The sequence below is a fragment of the Xyrauchen texanus genome, chromosome 7, assembly GCF_025860055.1.
Source record: "Xyrauchen texanus isolate HMW12.3.18 chromosome 7, RBS_HiC_50CHRs, whole genome shotgun sequence".
Taxonomy (NCBI): domain Eukaryota; kingdom Metazoa; phylum Chordata; class Actinopteri; order Cypriniformes; family Catostomidae; genus Xyrauchen; species Xyrauchen texanus.
Genome location: NC_068282.1, coordinates 36,399,049 through 36,413,315, shown reverse-complemented (window position 1 = coordinate 36,413,315; position 14,267 = coordinate 36,399,049). Strand labels below are relative to the sequence as shown.

Here is a 14,267-nt window from a genome sequence, read left to right as displayed (position 1 = left end):
TAAAAAAAAAAAAAAAAAAAAATATGTACAACTATTTCACACTGCATATGTTGCTTTATTTGTACTCGATTTTAAAACCTGACATGCACAGGTTCCTTTAAGGAATAGTTCACCCAAAAATGTACTCATCTCATGCCATCCCAGATGTGACCTTCTGTCTTCTGCAGAACACAAACTAATATTTTTGGAAGAATATCTCATATCTGTAGGTCCATACAATGCAAGTGAAATGTGACCAAAACTTTGAAGCTCCAAAAAGCACATGAAGGCAGGATAAAAGTACACATCCACAAGATTTTGGGTGAACAGACCACAATATAACTCCTTTTTCACTGTACATAATGCCATTACAGTCTCTAGGCATGACCATGATTGCAAGCTCGATTACACTTCCTAGTAGAGGTGCAAAAGCCATATATGCAATGTATGCAACGCATAGGGGCACCAATGGGAAATAGAAATGGGTAGTTGTGCCCCCTGCATCCTAGTGCTTGAAATATGTGCAAAGCACTAGAAGTGTAACCAAGCTTGAAATCATGATAGCCAAGGAGACTGCTGATGTCAAGATTTATTCTGAAAAAGTATATATATTTTGGCCTGTTCTCACCCAAATTGGATTGAATCGCTTCAGAAGACATGGATTAAAACACTGGAGTCTTATTAATTACTTTTATGCTGCCATTGTTCTTTTAGGGGCTTCAAAGTTTTGGGCACCATTCACTTTCATTATATGGACTTACCGAGTGGCTATATTATTCTAAAAATCTTTGTTTGTGTTCTGCCGAAAAAGAAAGTCATACACATTTTGGATGGCATGGGATAAGTAAATGATGAGAGAATTTTAAATTTTTGGGTAAACAATTCTTTTAAAAGCGAATTATCTGGAAATAAAATACCTGTAACTTTGATAAAAGCGTCAAATAATAATCAAAGCAGTGCAAGGCTATCTGATCAGATGTCTTTGCCACAGTCAGGACACAGGATGTCATCTCTCTCGGTCAGGAATCCATGGCCCACTAGTGACACAGATCACTTCTTGCAGTTGAAGCAGTCATTGTGCCACTGTCTTTCTTCAAAGGAGATATATTTATATCCCCCCGGAGCAACCTGGAGTTAATTGCCTTGCTCAAGGACACAATGGAGGTGGCCTTGGGGATCGAACCAGCGACCTTCTGATTAACAGTTATGTGCTTTTTGGTCTTATGGAACGAAATTGGTACTTTTCTTAACTAAAGTAGCATTCAACTGATCACAATGTCTAGTCACTTACCATAAATGTGGCTGTCTTGTTGGGCACTTCTGATGCACCTTACAGTCTAGCTGATCCCACAAAAGCTCAACAGGGTTAAGATCCATAACACTATTTTCCAATTATCTGTGTTTCTTTGCCCACTCAAACCTTTCTTTTCGTTTTTCTTTGCAATTCTTCCCATAAGGCCTGCACCCTTGAGTCTTTTCTTTACTGTTGTACATTAAGCTTCATTTAACGAACCAAATAGCTTTCAACTGTGTTTAATATGATGCCAAGTGATTTTCTAGGATCAAATTAACAATTTAACATGATTACTCAAGGATGAGGTGTTGGAGTAATAGCTTTTGGAAATGGGGCCTGTCTAGATTTGATCAAAACTGACTTTTTTCAAATAGTGAGCTACTGTTTTTTTTTACACCATTAATGTCTATACTGTCTATACTATACTTTGTGATCAGTTGAATGCCACTTTGGTGAATTAAAGTACCAATTTCCTTCCGAAACAGCGAAATATGAACATTATTCCAAACTTTTGGCTGCCAGTGTGTAACTTTTATTGAACCTGGATCATTATGCTCCCCATTACCTGGAGCATTATTTTTCTGCTATTTTTACCTTCTTGCATTTCACACACTGGAGTGCAAATTGCTTCTCGTAGCATGGCACACAGTAGTTACTGTTGTCATTTGAAATAAAGCTCTTTGTGCCAATGGGTTGCTGGCATCACTGGCAGGTAAAGCAGGTCTTGTGCTAGCTGTTTCCCTCATGCTCCATCTTCCTGGAGCCTGAGAAAAAAAGATAATATGAAAAAGACAAAATAGAGGAAGGCAAACAAAGAAGTTTCATTTTTTATAAAGGAACAGAAAAAGCGCATGAGTTGATTATTGTCTCTTGACTTGGCTGGTAGTGAGGATGACTGGAATAGATTAATTCTTAATACATTGGAATGTATTAAGTTTATTCAATCTGAGTTTCTCAGATGTCTCACATTCAAGTTGATTATGGGTGTTTATTTCATCAGTTCTTTCCCACACTACTTCTTTCCTTTATCAGTGGCAACCAGTGCTATTTAGCTTACTTCTGATCTGTAATCAGGTATTGACTAAAACTGCAATCAGTAATGTAATCACTTGGAATATATTTTTGGGTAATCTAATTTGATTACTTATGGATTACCTCTGATTTTATATGCATTTAAGAAAAATAATTAATCAGAATATGAGAATTGTTATGATTTGTTTGTGTTTTACTTGCTATTTGTCTGTTACTGAGTGAGATAAAAAAAGGCACTTACAGGGTCATGAAACACAAAAAAATTTTTTTAACTGACATGTATGTTTTGTTAAAGCAAAGCAGAAAAAGATGCATGGATCATAAATGTATTTTACATAGATTAAAAGGGAGTTGCGTGTTTTCCTCCATGATGCTTACAGAGTTCTACAATAATTTACAAACTCTACGGTTTATTGCAACTATCTGAGAATAAGGAATAATTAGATTCAAATGTTTACATGAAATGGGCAGTTTGAGTCTTTTTTAAACAATTTATTAAAAGAACCACTTCATAAAGTCATTTTTGACTTCACTGAATGTGCTGTCTCATTTGATTAACTAAAAAGAATCGGTTCATAAGAGTAATTTGTTTATCATATTACACTGGTTGCTCTGTCTGTGTTGATTCACTAAAGAGAATCGGTTCATATGAGTCACTTGTTTGTGAATCGGAATACACGAGCTGGATGTTGCTGTGTTCCGCCCGTGAGGACAAACTCATTTCACAAACTTTTTTAGGGAATATGGTCTTTTTTATCTCACCAACATACAATTAAGTCTACAAACGGACATTCACAACTTATTAAAGTGTTTACATGCCAGTATAAAGTGATTAAAATAGGAGTACTCCACATAACTTCCTGCGATTATTAATACTCTTATTATTAGCATAATCACAATATCATAATCGCAATAATCTGTTTACATGAGCAACAGTTTATTCACAGTGTAATCGCATTATGAGGGTGCATGTAAATGTAGTCAATGCAGACTTAAATATGTTTGAGTTTAACAGGTATTTATTGGGGGAGAGTTTCTGGAATTATGGACAGGTGCCCTGGCAGAAAGATCTCACAGTGAAATCAGAAACAGTAGGTTTATATTTCTTTAGCTAAAATTGGTCTGTGCTTATCTAAATTCTAAACACTGCCCCCAGTGGTCATCACAATAAGTGTTGTTGGGCATGTTTGAGCTCCATATTCCGGGTGAAATGTCCATGGGGCGCCAAAAGTTTTAGCAGCTGTAATACAGTGAAGAGGAATGCATATTTTATAACCTGTTCCCCCCAACCCAAACCCAAAACCTATACCTAACCATCAGTGGAGTAAAAATATAATGTTCAGCCCGTTCACACCGCCAGTGTCTTCATGTGATATAGCGACACGATCCCATTCATTTTCAGTGAGGGCACAGTGACTTCCGGAGACATGAGCTGCCACGACCGTTAGTGACAGAGATCATCGTGGCGAGCGATAAGACAAGTTGATAAAATTTCAACTTTATTCAAATGACGAGCGACATTCGTGAAGACATTGGAGATCACGTCACCTGCCTGCTGTGAGTAAAGATACTGGAGGCAAATGCAGGCAAGACGGAGGAGAAGTTAAAAGTTTCTGTGAACGATTTCATTGTTCTGTATCCTTTGTCTGTAACCACATACATGGATACGGGTGTGGCATGGGGGGGGCGTGGTCGTGTGTCGGTCTGCGGGAGAGAGAGAAAGCGGTAAGGCATGTCACCTGGTTTGTAATGATCTCTAACACCTGTGTCTTGTTGTAGTGATACGGAGAGAGACATTTAAAGGGATGCCAAGTGTCGAGAGGGAGAGAGAGAGTGGATCCAGAAAGCTCAAAAGACTGAGTGTGCTATTGTTTGGTTTTGTTTATGTTCAATGTATATACGAGAGAGAAAGTAAAAGTCCTTATCTCAAACCTGCTTCACTGTCTCCTGCGATGATCCGGAGGCACTCATCGACCTATTCGAGAACGGCGGAGGTATGGAGGTGGCGTCCCGATCAGTGGGCGGCGCACCTATTGCCCCTGCTTTCCGGGGAGGCGCTGCTGGTGGCACATCAACTTCCTGCTGCCAGCCTCCTGGACTATAGCCACCTTAAGAAGGCCATCCAGCAACGGGTTGGTCAGACCCCGGAGCAGAGTCGGCAGCTATTTCGCTCATTGAGCTTCGGGAAGGACGGACGCCCGTTTGCGTTTGCGCAGCAGCTCCGTGATGCCTGCCGGAAGTGGCTGTTGGTGGGGGGAACCCGCGTCGTGGAAGTGGTCGTCATGGTGGTACTGGAGCAGTTCATCTCTCAACTTCCCTGAGGCATGTCGAGTGGGTCCAGTGCAACCGCCCGGCGTCGTTGGATGGAGCCGTCCAGCTGGCAGAGGACTACATGGCGGTGTTCCCAGGAGGCGGCGAGGCAGTATCTTCTCTCTCTCTCTCTCTCTCCACCTCCACCCCCTGTGTCTGCTGTTCCCTCCCCTTCTCCCCGTTCCCCTTACTCCCACCCAATTCCGGCTCCTCGTAGGTGGGGAGGCCCGCCCAGACCCCGACCCCGGTCCAGAGGACCCTTCCCCTTCTCTGCCCCTTCAAACCCCCGTCTCTCTCCGTTATTCTACACAGCTTGGCAAGCCCACCCCCACGAGTGTGGAAGGAAGACCTAGGCCGGTCTGCTGGAGCTGCGGGGAAGCCGGACATAGCCAGGAGCGGTGTCCAGTGATGGAGGTGGGGACACTGATTCAGATCCCCGATGCTCCACAGGCCGCCCCCGATCGGGCAGAAATGTATCGCATACCGGTAAGGGTGAAGGGGGATACACAACAAGCTTTGGTGGATACAGGTTGTTCTCAAACCTCGATCCACCAACGCTTGGTGCAAGGCGGGTCATTGGATAATAATAAACTGGTGAGGGTGAGGTGTGTGCATGGGGACATTCACAAGTATCCAGTGGTTACCGTAGAGATACGATTCAGGGGGAAAAGTCATAGAGTCGAGGCTGCGGTTAATTCCCGCCTCACCCATCCACTGATCCTGGGCACCAATTGGCCCGGCTTTAAAAAAAATTCCCGTCGGGAAACACTCTTCCAGGCGGCTCACTATAATCCAATGGCTGGCCACTTAGGTCACGAAAAGTCTTTGAAACGTATAATGGCCTGTTTTTTTTGGCCGGGCATTCACGGAGATGTTCGCAAGTGGTGTGCAGTGTGCCGGGAATGTCAGTTGGTGAACCCACCGGCCACCCCAAAAGCGCCATTACGCCTGCTGCCATTGATCGAGATCCCCTTCGATAGAATTGGAATGGATCTCGTCGGACCATTACAAAAGACTGCACACGGACATCGCTTTGTGTTAGTTCTGGTGGACTATGCAACGGGATATCTGGAAGCAGTGCCTCTGCGCAATATCTCAGCACGCAGTGTTGCGGAGGCACTCTTCAAAATGATCTCCCGAGTGGGGATTCCAAAGGAAATCCTCACAGATCAAGGCACAACGTTCATGTCACGTACACTTCGCGAACTATATGAATTATTAGGCATTAAGTCGATTCGTACCAGTGTCTACCACCCGCAGACCGATGGACTGGTGGAACGATTTAATAAGACCTTGAAAAACATGATTCGTAAGTTCGTACACGAAGATGCTAAAAACTGGGATAAGTGGCTCGAACCCCTGCTGTTTGCTGTACGAGAGGTCCCGCAAGCCTCCACCGGCTTTTCCCCGTTTGAACTACTGCTTGGGCGCCGGCCACGGGCGTGATTGACGTCATACGGGAAGCTTGGGAGGAAGGACCTTCGGAGAGTAAAAATCTAATTCAATATGTACTTGACCTTTGAGCAAAACTTCGGGCACTCGGCTAAGGGAATTTTCACAGGGAGATAAAGTACTTGTGTACAGTACCTGTAGCCTTGGCGACGGCGGTTCCGGAGAAGGCGGAGCTCGCACCGCAGGTATCGCTCAAAGCAAATCCATTTACCCCGGTCCCTTGCGGATGTTGCAAGGCTACAAGTGGAGTTCACAGGTGTATTTTCTCTCCTGCCCGGTCACACTATCCTCATAGAACACCATATCGAGACCACCCCGGGTGTGGTGGTTTGTAGCCGGCCCTATCGTCTCCCTGAGCACAAGAAAAAGGTTGTTAGGGAGGAATTGGAGGCAATTCTCGAAATGGCCGTAATACAGGAGTCGCACAGTGATTGGGCCAGCCCGGTAGTTCTGATACTGAAGAGCGACGGCTCTGTCTATTTCTGTGTTGACTATCAGAAAGTGAACGCGGTATCCAGTGCCGCGAATTGACGAGTTACTCAATCGGTTGGGCGCGGCTCAATTTTACTCAACGCTGGACTTAACAAAGGGGTATTGGCAGATCCCTTTAACTCCAATGTCCCGAGAAAAATGCTTTTTCCACACCGTTCGGATTACACCAATTTGTAACACTTCCGTTTGGTTTGTTTGGAGCCCCGGCCACGTTTCAGCGCCTTATGGATAAGATCCTCAGACCGCACATGGCGTATGCCGCCGCATATCTGGATGACATTATAATTTACATTAATGACTGGCGGCGGCATATGCAACATCTGAGGGCTGTCCTGAGAGCGCTGAGGCAGGCCGGATTCACGGCAAGCCCGAAGAAGTGTGCAATTGGACGGGTGGAAGTTAGGTATCTGGGGTTCCACTTGGGTCACGGGCAGGTGCGTCCACAGGTTGACGAAACCGCAACGATCGCAGCCTGCCCGGCACCCAAGACCAAAAAGGGTGTAAGGCAGTTTTTGGGGCTGGCTGACTACTACCGAAGGTTTGTGCCTAGTTATTCTGATGTCACCAGCCCATTGACTGACCTTACTAAAAAGGGGGCTCCCGATCCGGTCCAGTGGACAGAGTCGTGCCAACAGGCCTTCCTTAAGGTAAAATCTGCACTGTGTGGGGGGCCACTTTTACATGCACCTGATTTCTCTCTCCCCTTTATTTTGCATCTGACAGGGGGCTAGGGGCAGTGCTCTCGCTGGTGGTCGGAGGGGAGGAACGGCCAGTGCTTTTTATTAGTCGCAAGCTCTCCTTCAGGGAGACAAAATATAGCACCATCGAGAAGGAGTGTCTTGCAATTAAGTGGCGGTTCTGACGCTCCGCTACTACCTGCTGGGGCGGGCCTTCACCCTCTGTTCCGATCACGCCCCTCTGCAGTGGCTCCACCGCATGAAGGATACTAACGCGCGGATCGCCCGTTGGTATCTGGCTCTCCAGCCCTTTAAATTCAAGGTGGTCCACAGGCCGGGGGCGCAGATGGTTGTGGCTGACTTTCTCTCCAGAAATGGGGGGAATAGGCAGGCCAGATGTTGCCCCGTCCTGAATCAGCGGTGGGGGCATGTGGCATGGGGAGGCGTGGTCGTGTGTCGGTCTGCGGGAGAGAGAGAGCGGTAAGGCTTGTCACCTGGTTTGTAATGATCTCTAACACCTGTGTCTTGTTGTAGTGATACGGAGAGAGACATTTAAAGGGACGCCAAGTGTCGAGAGGGAGAGAGAGAGTGGATCCAGAAAGATCAAAAGACTGAGTGTGCTATTGTTTGGTTTTGTTTATGTTCAATGTATATACGAGAGAGAAAGTAAAAGTCCTTATCTCAAACATGCTTCACTGTCTCCCGCAGACCGGCACACGATCACGCCCCCCCATGCCACAATGGGCTAATAAAATGATGCGTGAAAAACGTGTCGGCCTTCAGAATGAGTTTGATTCATATACTGTTATACCGTTCATCTTGTTTAATCATATGGTGCATTAAGCACTGCTTCAGATTACATAAAACGCTCTCCCCCGGAGAATGTTCATTTTAGCGGCAAGAAAACTGATTTTTCAGATTAGAATGATATCTTAGTTTTATCAGCAGTATCATCTGCAATCAGCATTTCAAAAGCTACTATGTCCAGTTGTGCAGTCCACCAATAACGTTTGAGTGGCAGCAGCAGTAGAAACGCCCACTAGTGACATAGATTGTAGAGTCTTGCGACACCAAACAACAATGCCACCGGAAGTGTGAACAGGGCTCCTAAATCACGCTTATCACTGATTATGCAAACACAGTTACTTCCCAGTTTCAATGCGGGATGCAAACCCATGTCTCCCACACTACTGACACAACATGCTTTCAGTGATGCCACAAGGGAAGGTAAACATACTTGAGCTGATGCAAAATGTCTGATGGGAGGTGCTGCTTGTCTGCTTATAATGAAAAAATTGAAAGATAAAAAAAATGTATGGGAAAAATGTACTGCTGTTTCCCAATGAATATGTAATCATGTAAACTGTAAACTGTAATCTGATTATGAGTATTTAAAAAACAATTATTCTCATTACAAATACTTGATTTTTGGAATCATGTAATCTGGATTACATTTTTATGGAATAATTCTGTTCATACCCAGCACTGATAACAACACATACAATACATTTTTGTCCCTCTTTACGCATTTCATTAGCATGCGATTTGTATCCGAACAGTGTCAGGATATTCTTTAGCTGGATTGCATTTACATCTTTACATCACTTACACATAGTGTTTTATATATGTAGTTGTACATGGATAATTAAAACACCTTGTTTGAATGTGGTCTGTCTCTGACCACCTACAGTATAAATGTTGATTCAGTGATTCTATCACAATCCAGTCTTGCATGCTATCCAACTGTGATCCGATCACCGATCTGAGGTGTAAAGGGGTCCATTGCAATAAATCTTCATGTAACATTCAGTAATTCTGTCTTGAAGGTTTTTGAAGTAATTTTCTATCAACCGTGCAAGCAAATGTTTCAATGTTTACTCACCTAGCAAAATTGTCTTCTTGCACTCATAGCATTTAGAGGAATACTCATTAGAGTAACACTCAGTACAAAGTAGTTGCTCATTAGTGGAGAATGGCTTGTCTGCCAGAGAACAGTGACATTTCAAGCAGTGAAAGCAGTATTCATGCCAGTAATGGTCCTTGTAAGACAGATCCTGAGAACAAACACTAGAGGTAAAGATAATTTGATTTGAACCTATATTGTAAGAAATAACCTATATTGTAGGAAGAAACTGTGGTTGCCCTCACTGGTCTTTTTGAGATTTTTTCAGCTTTTAAACATAACTTATTAGGGAGAGTGGTAGGATAAAGGGTTCCTCAAAGTCAACTTCACAGCAAGTTACTCTCCAATGAGAGCCACAGGGGCACCGCTGGTGTCTGCAACCAATCACAGCATGATCTGCCAATCGGAGTGCATTAGTTAGAGTCTGTCCTGTGCTGTGAGCACACTTCGCCTCTGGATGACTGTATGACACCAGTGCTTTAATTATCCACCAATTTAGAAGGAGAGAAAGAGAGAGTGCTTGTTATATTGCTGGCCCTAGGTGCTATGTAGTCATGCTGATTGGTGGCTACTAGAGGGGGGGGGGGCGGATCTAACTGGGCCAAGGACGTGCCACACAGATATGGCCCCACCCCAGGCCTCTTTACCAGGACTAATGACCATGTAATGTGACACTAATGACAGAAGCCAGTAGAGAGCACACATCTACTCCAATGCAAGGGCTCTGAATGTACTTCTAAACTACCATTGTCACTTATGGACCATTTATTTTCCAATAAAATGTACTCTATAGATAATACACTGCATTGTGTATTCCTTACAACATATAATAAGTTGCTTGGGAGTTCTGGGTGGTTGCTAGGTGGTTGATTGCTAGGTGGCCCAATTCAAGAATCATGATAATCTAGTCCCTGGCTCTGAGTAATACTTTATTGTTAGTCTATGGGATTTCTTTATCTGTTTCATCAACCGCTAGGTGACAATGTTGGGCTAATAGCTTTGAAAAGTATGGTAAATGCATGCCTGTTCTCAACAGGTCACACTATATAAGATGTTATTCCTGTTCTTAGTACAAAAGTGCAGGCTGAGTTCAACCCAAGTTTAATATCTTTGGGTTAGAGGTTTGTTCAAATCTCTAACCCTGAGTATAAGCAATAGTAAAAAACAAAAAATAAAATTAAATAAATAATAATAGTATAATTAATGTATAAATAATTATTTATGTATAAATACAAATTGTAAATGAAAAGCCAAAACATTTTATTTGCAATATATTTAGATTGTAATATGTAAAAGTTTCATAAGGTTTGCTATGTTCTTGAAATGGCATTGAAGATCGGTGTGTCCATCACCAGGGTGATGGAGGGATGTTAATTCCACAAAAGCTCATCTAGTATCTTTGGTTGGTTCAGGGCTCACTTTCCAACACAGCTGGGCTCATACCAGAGTGCATGAGATGGCATTCATACTCCCCTATTCCCCTCCACTTACCCTGTGATCTCTTAGCTCTCAGGAAGGGACACACAGAGCCCCAGATTATTCTACACTGTTTCTAAATAAAAATTTCAGAATGCAAATAGCCAGTTTAAGGATAATCTTAATCTGGATGCTCAGCTCTGAGCATAGTGCCAAATCAACTAGAACAGTTATTCTAAGGAAAAGTGTACATTTCCTGCTGTCAGTTAGGGCATATTTACACATAGCCACTTATATGAGTCTCTGCAAAACAGATATACAGTAAATTTGATCTACTATTCCTACTTTATATACTAATACAGTATAACAGCATTCACTTCCATAATGCTAATGCCAGGCAGCAAAATTTTGCTGCACTTGATGTGGCTCATAAAAATGGGAGGCAGCAAAAATTGCTTTAATTGTTTCGAGGATTGTGGTACAAAAGGCAACAGCTGTTATGTACTGCATTTTCTTTGTCATATTTGGGGTCTTAAACTTCCATATGATTATGTGCTGTAGTTTTTAGAGAATTTACATTTGGTCTTTTCATGATGGGATAGCTATCTGATCAGTACAAACCCATGAAAGGACCAAGTTTAGTTGTGTTGGACAATACCATTGCTGTTAAAGGACCAGTTAAATGTATTGCACCGGCTCCTTCAAACAATGACAACTTTTCAAGAGCTATTTCTGAACTAATTCCAGCAGAACTGGAGTAGTTGCAGCATTTTTAGAATGTTGCTTTGGCAGACGCTTTGGATAAAAGCGTCAGCCAAATGAATAAATGTAAATGTAAATAATTTAATCAAATTTTAAGTGCAAAGTGCAAAGATGTGCATGATCTGCTGTTGCAGCCAATTGGGTTTTTGCATTCCTCACAGATGTAGAGGCTCTCATAGCACTTCATTCCGTAAGGATTTTCAATACGCAGAACATACTATTTCCCAAACAGAGAATCTTTGCAGTAGTGGCAGTCATAGCGCTCTGCCATATTTGGTCTAAACAATGCCTACAAGAAAGAAATGGTGAGCACTTAGCTAGTAGTATAATACCATTATTTAACATCTGCAAGATAAAGACTAACTACATGAAGTAAACTTTCTAAAGCAAGAGAGGAAGGCATGCCAATATATTAGTACCAGCTGTTGTGTCTCCCTCAGTAAAGCCTTGCTAATATTCCTGCATAATCCCTCAGAACAGTGTCCAGACTAGCATCTGAGAACATAATGTTTGCATGCTCTGATCTCCATACCAAGCCATGTGTGTCTTAAGAGTCATGGAGGCCATTTCCCAGTCACTTCCAGCACCCTAGGCAACGAAGGCCATTTCCCAGTCACTTCCAGCACCCTAGGCAACCAAGGCCATTTCACAGTCACTGCCAGTGCTCGACCATGGAGGTGACTGCACAGTCTATCCAGCTTCCTGTAGTCATCGAGTCTATTCAGTTCCCTGAGGCTGTTGATGAGCCTATCCAGTTCCCTAAGGATGTCGACGAACCTGTCCTGCTCCCTGTGGCTGTCGACGAGCCTATCCAGTTCCACGAGGCTGTCGACAAACCTGTCCTATTCCCTGTGGCCGTCAACAAGTCTGTCCATTTCCCCGTTGTTGCTGAAAAGTCCGTCCAGTTTCCTGGGGTTGTCAACAAGCCTGTCTTGTTCTCTGTGACTGTCGACGAGCCTGTCCTGTTCCCTGTGGCTGTAAAGGAGCCTGTCCTGTTCCCTGTGCCCATCACCGAGCCTTTCCAGTTCCCTGTGGCCAGTCCTGACCTCTACCCAGTGGCCATTTCCCTAACTGCCCTGCCTATTGTATCTGTCCAGTCAACCCTTTTGAAGCCTCCTTCCTGGCCACCAGACTTAGACCCTCTCTTAAAACTTCCATCTTGTCCACCTGGCTTTGACCCACTCCTAAAGCTTCTTCCCTGGGCACTTCATCTGGACCTGGCCTTAAAACATCCACCATGGCCACCTGACTCTGTCCCTGGTCCGGAGCCTCCGTCCTGATTTCCCCCTCCCTCCCTGAGTCTGTGCTGTACTGTCAGGGTTCAGCCACTTCTGTTGATTGTTTTTATTATCTTTGTGTCTGAACTCTGACACTCATGTTTAGTGTTTTGCCTAGTCTTTTTGAGAATGCATGGCTTGCCCTTTTGGTGTTGTCATATGTTCTCTTGTCTTGTATATTGGCATGAGTGAATTACTCTTATGTCATCCTTGTGGCATGCACTCATGTACATTTTTTGTGTCTGTCTCTCCTGAACTCGGACGCTATTTGCGTTGCGCTCGCTTTGCACTGCGCTCGCTTTGCACTGCACGTCTGTGTCACAATCCGTTGTCATGTTGTCCTGGGGTTTGGCCACTCTGTCTTGCCTGTTTATTTGTGGCTGAACCCTCACACAAATGTCATCTGTCGTTTGGCATGGCCACATGTTACTTTGTAGTCTCTGCCAATATGCCTTTGTGTCATTCTTGTGTTTGTGTCTGTGAGAGCGCGTGGCTTTGTTTTGTTTACGTATTGCCATGTATCTCTCGGTCTTGGTCATACTCTATCTCCTTATCTGTTCATTATTAGTTCATTTGTTTCACCTGCCCCTTGTTAACCTTTCTGATTTATCAGCCTATATTAGCTCCTTGTGTATACTGTCCTGTGCTGGATTGTTTCGTTCTTTCCAGTTGTCAATGCTCGTGTCTTCTGTCTACCTCCCCTATCAGTTTAAGTTTTTAGTTTGGTTTTGTTTTTCCTTTTTCTCCATTGGGGCAGTTTTTGGTTATGTTTGTTTTCTTTTTTATTTAAATTAAAGCTTATTATTGCTATTCTGCATTTGGGTCCTTCCCTCAAACACCCTGACATGAGACATTCCTGGAGGAGACTTTGGTGAACAATCCAATGAAGGGTCCTGCCAGCCTGTTACAGGCCTCAAGTAAATGTATTACTTTTATAGGGAAATAATAGACAGGAAGATGATCTGTTGTCTTCATATTTTGAGAGTCAAAATGATGAAACTCTTGGACCAGAAGTTACTAGGATTTTACCACCAAACTTTACATTTACATTTTGAAAAAACTGTGAGTGGTGCTTGCACTTGCAAATATGTCACCACAATGTTAGAGTGCTCTGAGGTTGCTAGATGTCATGGCGTTCTGGGCCTTATCATTGGGGTGTGTGGAGAGTGTGTTGTCACATTTGTTTTTAATTAATCTAACAGAAATGGACTTAAAAGACCATTTTGTCTGCTTTTTATAAAAGAATTTTAAGAACATGGATTTTTCACAAACTTTCATGTGAATAGAGACCTGTTTTACTCTGAAACCTGGAAAAACAATTAAACTCTTTTTAATAATCTTTTACTTCAAGCAAAGTTGCTTAATACAAAAAGCCTTCAGAAAACAATGGCAAGATTTGGATGCACATGGATAATGGACTTAAAAAATTATGATGAGTGAAAAAGCCCTCAGAAAATGTGCATTCTGACAGGAATTAAGTCCTAAATTAAGATTTATGAAACATGTAATGGATGAGATTTTCTCTTTTTTTCCCTTCTATCTATCAACAAAAGTCAGGAGAAGAGGACTTGAATAAAGAAGAGAATGATATACAGGAGGAGAATTTTTCTGAACTCAATGTTTCAGCTTAGGTGCAAGAGGAGCCACAAGAGGATTCAATACTTTCTTTCTGG

The 14,267-nt window shown here is 43.1% G+C and overlaps 1 protein-coding gene across 2 annotated transcripts in view; it reads right to left on the bottom strand.

Annotated features, from left to right (window-relative positions):
* LOC127646943 (transforming growth factor-beta receptor-associated protein 1 homolog) overlaps nt 1-14,267 on the bottom strand; it is a 57,501-nt gene that overhangs the window by 31,878 nt on the left and 11,356 nt on the right. For both annotated transcript variants that reach the window (XM_052130930.1, XM_052130931.1), the window contains exon 3: nt 1,868-2,037. In XM_052130930.1, the coding sequence (XP_051986890.1) occupies nt 1,868-1,913 (46 nt within the window). In that variant the 5' untranslated portion in view covers nt 1,914-2,037. The remainder of the gene's footprint in view (nt 1-1,867; nt 2,038-14,267) is intronic.